Source organism: Juglans microcarpa x Juglans regia, chromosome 8S (genome assembly GCF_004785595.1).
Source record: "Juglans microcarpa x Juglans regia isolate MS1-56 chromosome 8S, Jm3101_v1.0, whole genome shotgun sequence".
NCBI lineage: Eukaryota > Viridiplantae > Streptophyta > Magnoliopsida > Fagales > Juglandaceae > Juglans > Juglans microcarpa x Juglans regia.
In genome coordinates this window covers 8,835,088-8,844,309 of record NC_054609.1, presented here as the reverse complement: position 1 = coordinate 8,844,309, position 9,222 = coordinate 8,835,088, and the positions used below count along the sequence as shown (strand labels likewise).

General features: G+C 41.9%; 1 protein-coding gene across 1 annotated transcript; it reads right to left on the bottom strand.

The window, feature by feature from the left end:
- Nucleotides 1–304: 304 nt before the first annotated feature.
- Nucleotides 305–769, bottom strand: LOC121244201. Its single transcript, XM_041142224.1, has one exon. The coding sequence runs from the start codon at nucleotides 767–769 to the stop codon at nucleotides 305–307; it is 465 nt and encodes a 154-aa protein (XP_040998158.1).
- Between the last annotated feature and the right edge of the window lie 8,453 nt (nucleotides 770–9,222).

The window sequence follows — 9,222 nt, the reverse complement described above, 5'->3', positions numbered from 1 at the left end:
TGACGAGGAAGGGATGGACATGCATGAAAGAGGAAATATGGCGTGAACCCGAGCGACGTGAAATCTAGAAGCGTTTTCCATGGGCCTGGGCCTGGCAGCGGGTTGGGTCTCACATCGTGCCCCCTTACAAAAATGCTGTCCTCGGAATTTGTTATAAATTTTCAAAACTCCCATCGAAAAGTCGTGGGTACTTATCTCACATTCCTTCCTGCAACTCCCAAAAAGCTTCATTAGTAGCATCATTCTTCCAGAGCACTTTAACCAAAGGGATAGTTCGAGTCTGTAACACTTATTCTTTCTTTTCCTAAATCCGAACTGGTTCTTCCGCATAAGTAATATCCTCCTGAATCTGAAGTGGTTCATAGTCAATAATGTGCGTCGGGTCAGGAATATATTTCCTCAACATGGAAAAATGAAATAAATTATGCAGTCTTGCAAGTGCCAGTGGAAGTGCTACTCTATAAGCAATTGGTCCAATCCAGTCAAGAATCTCAAATGGCCCAATATATCTTGGGCTCAACTTGCCATTCTTTCCAATTCTCGTAACTCCTTTCATCGGTGCTATTCTCAAAAATATTTTATCTCCAACCTTAAACTCTAATTGGCGGCGACGTTCGTCTGCATAACTCTTTTGTTGACTTTGAGCTGCTTTCATTCTAGCCCAAATGATAGATATCTTCTCTGTGGTCTGCTGAATAATCTCTGATCCCCAAAAGTTTCCTGTTACCTTCTTCGTCCCAATACAATGGAGATCTACACCTTCTGCCATACAAAACCTCGTAGGGTGCCATTCCAATGCTAGCCTGAAAACTATTATTATAAGCAAACTCGACTAATGGTAAATGTTGCATCCAAGTCCCTTAAAATCCATCACACATGCCCTCAACATGTCTTCCAAGATTTGAATAATTCTTTCTGACTGTCCATCCGTCTGAGGGTGAAATGCAGTACTGGAACTTAACTTAGTACCCATTGCCTCCTGTAGGCTTCGCCAGAACTTGGAAGTGAAATGAGGATCTCTATCCGACACAATGGATATCGATACCCCATGCAACCTCACTATCTCCCACACATACAACTCAGCTAATTTTTCCAGTTTATAAGAAACTTTAATAGGCACAAAATGAGCGATTTTCGTCAAGTGATCAACGATCACCCATATATCATCTTGTCCACTCAATGTCCTTGGCAGGCCTATCACAAAGTCCATGGAGATATGCTCCCACTTCCACTCTAGAATTTGGAGTGGTTGTAATAATCCTGCTGGTCTTTGATGCTTGGCCTTCACCTGTTGGCAAGTTAGGCATTGTTCCACAAATTTAGCAATTTCTCTTTTCATACCCTCCCACCAAAAAGACTCTCTCAAGTCATGATACATTTTGGTACTCCCATGGTGAACTATGTATAAGGAATGATGTGCTTCTTCAAGAATTACCCTTTTCAGTTCTTCATTAGATGGCACACACAACTACCTCTAAACCTTAAAACTCCATTCTCAGAAACGCTAAAGTTAGGTTTGCCCCCATTCCCGACTTCTTCCACTAGCTTCACCAACTCTAAATCCACTTTCTGAGCAGCTTTGATTCTATCTATTAAGGTTGGTTGAACTATTAAACTGGCCAAGAAAGTACTTATATCACTAGTGATAACCTCAATACTGGCTTTTTCTAGGTCCATTAACAACCTATGTTGAGTGGTAAGGGTTGCAACTGCTGGTCCCATTGACTTCCTACTTAAGGCATCAGCTACAACATTAGCTTTTCCTGGGTGATAATTGATGGTGCAATCATAATTCTTGATTAACTCAAGCCATCTCCTCTACCTCATATTTAATTCCTTTTGGGTGAAAAAATATTTCAAACTCTTGTAATTTTTCTAAATTTTGCACTTTTCCCCATACAGATAATGTCTCCAAATCTTAAGTGCAAAAATAACTGCTGCAAGTTCCAGATCATGCGTGGGATAATTCTGCTCGTACGCTTTTAGTTGGTGTGAGGCGTATGCTATAACCTTCCCATGTTGCATCAGTATGCACCTCAATCCAAGCCTTGATGCATTGCTATAAACTACAAATCCACCTCTAGCAGTGGGGACTATTAACACCAGAGCTATCACTAATCTCTATTTCAATTCCTGAAAGCTTTCTTTACTCTTTGTTGTCCATTCAAACTTATTATTTTTCGTGGTGAGTGCTGTGAGAGGAACTGCTATCCTGGAGAAACCATAAATAAATCAACAGTAATAACCCACCAATCCTAAGAAACTTCTAACCTTATGAATATTCTTTGATGTCTGCCAATTAACAACTACCTCCACTTTTCCCGCATCCATTGAAATGCCGTCTTTGAAAACTACATGCCCCAGAAATGCGATTGAATTAAGCCAAAATTCACACTTCTTCAATTTAGCGAACAACTTTTTATCTTTGAGTGTCCCAAGTACCAATTTCAAATGTTCCTCATGCTCAATCTTGCTTTTGGAGTATACCAATATATCATCAATAAACACAATTACAAACTTATCTAAAAATTCATGGAACACCCTGTTCATCAAATCCATGAAGACTGCTGGGGCGTTAGTCAGGCCAAAAGGCATGATCAAAAACTCATAATGGCCATAATGGGTCTTGAAAGCCGTTTTAGCTACGTCTTCTGCCGTGATCTTCAATTGATGGTAACCCGATCGAAGATCAATATTTTAAAATACATGAGCACCCCGGAGCTGATCAAACAAATCCTCTATACGGGGTAGTAGGTACTTATTCTTTATGGTCACCCGATTAAGTTCCCTATAGTCAATACACATTCTCATCGATCTATCCTTCTTCTTCACAAAGAGGACTGGAGCTCCCCAAGGTGATACACTAGGCCTGATAAAAACCTTATCCAACAGGTTTTGCAACTGCTCCTTGAGTTCCACTAATTCAGATGGTGCCATCCGGTAAGGTGATTTCGAAAGGGGTATCATGCCTGGGACTAGTTCGATAGTAAACTGTACCTCCCGCTCGGACGGGAGTCCAGGTAAATCTTTTGGGAAAACCTCTGGATATTCCCTCACCACAGGTATTTGCTCTAACTTCAACTCCTCTTTTGGTGCTTCTACCACTCAGGTTAAGAACCCTGACAACCATCACGTAATAATTTCCCAACTTGAATGGCAGATATGATGGGTTGATGTAACCTCACTTCCTCTGATCGTGCAATGCAGCGCTCCTTTGAAGGCTTCGTTCAAAAACTGTGGCCTTATGTACCAACTCTGAGAAGTTTCAATTCTGGATGCCCACTACTCGTTCATAAAGTTTTTCATTCAGCCCTTATTCGATTTTACGTGACTTCTTTTCTTCATTAGGAATTAGATACGCAGCAAAACGAGATAATTCAATGAATCTAGTTGCATACTGGTGCACCGTCATGGTTCCTTACACCAAAGTGGCAAATTGCCTTATCCTCTCGGGCCGAGCTTGGGAAAAAGCGCTCAAGATAAATCTGCTTAAAATGTGGCCAACTGACTATTTTTGTCCCCTTACTTCTCGGATAGTTCTTTCTGAGATCCACCATTTTTTTGTCTCACCGGTCAGTTTGAATGTTGCATATGCCACCTTTTGTTCATGTGCAGGTTAGCACCGACAATATCTCCTCAATATCTTGAACCTAATCTTCTGCAAGGATTGGTTCGCCTTTCCCATCAAATGAAGGGGTGCATTCGATTGAACTGTTCTATGGTACAATCTCCTTCATTATAGTTGCGTTGGGGACCGAAGGGATCCTGCTGGAGATCATCTATTAACTGATGAGCTTCTGCTCGTAGTACTTCGGAAGCACTTAGGTTTGTTTCCCTTTCGTTCTCATTTGCGTTCAAGTCCGGTATCCTTCGTTATCGACTACGAGGTGGCATCCTGACAAAATAACTTGGATTTTTAATGTTCGTTTCAAAATTTATAGCGTTCATATAAACATAAGTAATTAGTGGTAACCGTAAAATCAAAACATAGATACAATACCTTAGAGTTAAAAAGGTACCTACAATAAAGAGGAAAGAAGTACGCTATAAAGTCTAAAGTCTAAAAACTTAACTCCATCTAATCTATTTAAAAAATCTCTGGAAGCAAACCGAACCACAAGCAACAAGAATTCAACTCATAGACCCGTAAAATCCTACACATCAAAGTCATTCCTAAAGGCTGCAAATTTTAAGCCAATGAATACCTATAATATTATACCTTATAGTCGGCTCCACTATCACATCAAATCTGAAAACGATTTCTTAAAGCCTATATGTACTTCGAAATCTCACACACTATAGTCTACAAAACCTCAAACTTAGCTCTGATACCAACTGTAATGCCCCGTACCCGAAAGGGTCATAGGGTTACTACCTGCCACTCTCAAACCAGTCTCTCCAAGTATCAAAAACTCCAAGGACATCATAAATAGTACACAATCTCATATTTTTCAAATAACCATAAAGCAAACTCCATAAGTCATCATTTCAAAATAACATAAATCCAGGGAGGGGTCCACAATTTTCCAATAATCTTAATGAAATAAAATGATACATCTTTAGATCTCAATAGGTCCAAACATCACAAAGTACTTCAAATACTCAAGTTAAATCCTTCTACTAACACTGGTACTCTTAGGTACTCGACCTTCTATCCATATCTAGCCAAGCTTCAATTTCTAATCCTGACCCCCAGCTGGGTAATCAATGTCATCTGAAAAATAATGAAGATAAGGGGTGAGTTATCCACAATTCAGTAAGAATGGAACATATACCAATATGTAAACATGAGCCATTTTTAGAAAATTTAGTATGCAGGAGCAAAACATTTCATTTTTATGTACATATCTCAAAACGTATTATTAGAAAGAAATTCTGAATGACTTTTCAATATTTTCATATTCATAAACCATTTTCATATTCAAATACTATTTTCATATTCAAATACCATTTTCATAATCAAAATCGCTTTGGTGTAACATAACTGCACGTCTTCATCTTATTATAACATATCATATACCATGTTTAACCCCCGTGGTAAGGTTGTGCAATTCCTAGTGGCCAAACCAGGCAGTATCATATTGTGAAACTTCTCATTTTTCAATCTCGGAGCCCCAAGTGTGCACACATGAAAGAACACATGAACGACCATTTTGTTTCCAAAATAGGTGCACTCATATCATATCATATCATATCATATCATGTTGGTACCAACCATATCACGTGAACTAGTATCATCATATCAGAACCATATCCAAAATTAGAATCGAAACAGATAAGTATGGTTTTTCTCTTCATATCCATATCATATCAAACCACGCGCTGAACATATTCATATCATTTCCATTTGATCAAAAATAGATCCAAATCATTTTCATATCACATGTAGAAAAATTCATAGATATCATATTCGCTGTTTTGCACATTTCAGAAACATGTCAAATATTGCTTATGTCTACACTATTCATGTCAAAAGCATTTCTTTTCTCTTTCATACATATCTCATGAGTGCATGCAAAACATATACTGAGGTTGTTTTTCACATTTTCTTTTTAAAACAAAATGCACATTTTTACAAACCAACCTCAGTTCATTTATTTTTATACAAATCTAGCATAGGAACCCCGCTTACTGGACTTCGTGGCCTTTTGAAAATTTCCTCAAAAAATGCCGAACAAATATTAATCTTCACCTATAACACAATCACAAAAATTTTCTTTTATAAATTTCCAATCGAACACGTATTGCAATATTGAAGCCTCAGATGCAAAAATAACTTACTTTAAATTCCTCAAAAACCTAAATTCACGAAATCCTAAAATGTTAATACCTCCCAAAATTCCAACTAAAACTCTGACTAAAGTATTAAACCTTAACTTATTTACCACTGAAAAATCAAACTATCAGATTTAATACAGCGCAACATAATTATACCAAAACTTCTTTTTAAGTTATGCATAAAGACTATTTAACAAATTAGGTCATGATAAAATTACAATATTATCATTTACTTTTAAAAGAAGCTTTACTTAAAAATAAATTTAACTTACCAAAATCTTTTCTGTAAACATGGAAAACTTAGAGTTTACAAATACATATTAAAGGTTTAAAACACAATAATGAAACTTGTAACTTTTAGGTAATAATGTAATTTTATTTATTTTTTAGACCGACTATGCAATGGCTTTTGAAATTTTTTCATCACTTGAAAACGTGATCAAAGGGCATAACAGTAATAATTTCATTTGTATTAGGTATGCGGCGAGAGCTTACGACCAAACCGAGAGTAGCGTGGTGGGGCAGGGTACGATGGGCTCTCTGGAGGAGCTACGATGGTGCGATTGGAGCGCAACGGAGGCGTACGACAGGCGGGATACCTATGCTGGGCGATGAGAACGAGAGAGGGATGTACGGTGAGAGAATGAGGGAGAGACTGAGAAGGAGAGAAAAGAAAAACATCTGAAGGTGGCGTGAGCTTATTGGGGGATTGAGGCGGCGTGCGGTGGATTGGGGTGTTGGGAAGTCCTTGTTGGCAATTTTTGAGGGGCACAGCGACGTGGAGCTCTCGGTGGAGGGTGATTGCAGCGGCTTGGATGCTGCTTTGTTTTAGACAACTAAAATTGGGTATTTCGGGGCTTGCAACAGAGGCTACGGGGCGTTGGGTGGCAGCTCCATGTGGCTGGGCATGGTGGTGAGGTCTGGATAGAGGTTCACTATAGAGAGTGGATGTCGGTTTGGCCTTCTGTGAAGAGGAGAACGAGTGACACTTAGTCTAGGGTTGAGAAAAGCGTAACATATATATAAGCTATAAGTGGAAAGCAGATAAAACCTAATGAGGAGGAAGGGATGGACGTGCATGAAAGAGGAAATATGGCATGAACCCGAGCGACGTGAAATTTGGAATCGTTTTCCACGGGCCTGGGCTGGCAGCAAGCTGGGTCTCACACTGTTTCATTCCCCGACTGACACGCCTGATTCTTCTTCTTTAATTTTCTTCAGGGCGTAGCAGTCATACATGCTGTGTCAGTTATTCATGTGATACTCACAAAAAGGGGTGGGTCTCCACCTCCTAGGGGTGCTCTCCTTTGGGACCCACGCGATGGTTCCCTTCTACTGCCAAGTTGGCGTGGGTGCGGCTTGCTCCCTAGGTCCAAGTTTGTGCCTCTCTCTTCCTCTTCACATCCGCCGCTTACCCCCTCTTTCCTCCACGATTGTCGTGGTTGGGACATTGTCAAGACGCCTTTACGCCGACCCGCTCCAGCTCAGACCATCAAGGGGCCGTTAAGGCCTCCAAGGTGTCTTATGCATTAATGAACTCATCTACCCGATCCATAAATTCTCTCAGCATGGTGGGGGTCTTCCGTGCTATTTCAGACATGAACAGATTCAGTGGCCAAATACCCTCCAGGAGCGCTGCTAACATGATCTTCTCATCTTGATCGTCCATGGTCATACATTCTCGATTGAACCGTGAGAGGTACAACTTCAGATTTTCGTCGTCCCGCTGCTTGACCATTAGGAGGTAGGCCGCGGGGCGTCTCCTCTTACGGCTTGCTGGGAAATGTGTCATGAAGAGACGAGCGAGCTCCTCGAAGCTTCCTATCATTCCTAATGACAACCCCCCAAACCAGCTTCGGGTTGCTCCTTTTAGAGTTAGCGGGAAGGCACGATAGGTGACCTCTCTCGGGAAGCCATGAAGGTCATGTGGGCCTTGAATGTTTCCAGGTGCTCCAACGGGTCTTCAGACTGTCGTAAGCTTCCATCTGGAAAACTTTGAACTTGGGAGGAAAGGGCGTAGCCAAGATTCCTTCACTGTATGGGAGGTCGGAGCTAACTAGCAGCTGGTCTACAGTTGACGGGGTGTCTATCTTCTTCTCCACTTCTGCACATTTGTCCCCCAGCTCTCGGATTTTGAGGCACATTTCAAGCCTTTCTTCTTCAGCCATAGTGTTCGCCGAAACCTTTTGTGAACCCTCCTACTCATTGCCACTTCGGTCCGCCCCTCCCATCAGCTCCTCTTTTCGGAACATGAGGGCTGCGTTCTCCTGGCGGAGCATCCCAGCTTCCTCCATCAGTTTCTTGATGGTCTCCTCCATGCCTGCGAGTCACGCTTCCATCGTTTCTTCCTTGTGATCTTCCCTTCTCGTAGCCTGGGATCGCGTCGCTGCCGGCATACAAAGTGTACGTTTTTATGGAAAAATCTATCCCACAGACGGCGCCACTGTTGATGTCGTGTTTCGCAGCCCGAACAGTTCCGCAAAGCCCAAGCTCCTTGGTGCCTGCAACTAAGAAGAAAGAGAGGCTCCAGTGGCCTCCGAGGTCACTCCGATGCCTAAGTCAGTGGATAGTTCTCTGGTGAAGAAAAAGGAAATATAGAACAAGGTTGAATTGTTATGCAAATTGAGTCGAGAGTCTCCCGTAGGAGGGTTCTCCCTTATTTATACCTGATTTGGACTCTTCTGTTGAGGGAGATCGTGGCGTGTCAGACGTCAGGCCTGCCACCACTCATTCTCTGTTGCTTCAGTGGGTGTCAGTCTATGACCTAGCGAGAGATCGTGTTGTGCCAGTCGTCCTACATCTGTCTAGCCACCACTTCCCTACCATGCGAGTAGGTGTCAAATCGTGGGCGACCCGTCCTTGGCTCGTGGGACTTGCCGTTTCGTGCCGAATTCCCTAACACTGACCTGGGTTGGCTCGTGCCTTGGGTCCGTGACTCTAGGACCGGGTGCATGCCGCTGTAGTGCTTGTCCGGCCTAGTGATTAGGCTTTTTAATTCGTCGACCCCCGAAGCTTTCCTCCTGATCCTCCCTAGCCTTGAGTAGACAGGCCAATCCTTATTGGGTCTGCGCTCACTTCCCAATCCTCTCGCCCAGGGCTCCCAACTTCCTCCCTTGGACAAGTAATTTCGTATCTTGGGCCCTTCTGCAAGGTGTTGCGCACTCGGTCTTTGATTCTGTAGCCCAGAGTCTTTAGATCCCTTCTTCCGGCCCGGGCTTCGTGGTTGGGCTTTCCTAGGCTCGGGCCCTTCCGGGATGGGCCTCCCCTGACAACCACCATCATTCCTGCCGGGATAAATTAATTTAATTCATGACTTGGCTTACCATATCATTCAGTTATTACCTCAATCCATCTCAAATAAATTATTGATGAGATTTATTATTTTTTTCAATTTTTCATTGAAAAAGGTAAATTCATCTCAACTTATTTACATTCAAATGCATT

Bases quoted from the DNA above. Each gene is read 5' to 3' on its own strand.
- LOC121244201 (XM_041142224.1), bottom strand. From the start codon at position 769: ATGGCAGAAGGTGTAGATCTCCATTGTATTGGGACGAAGAAGGTAACA.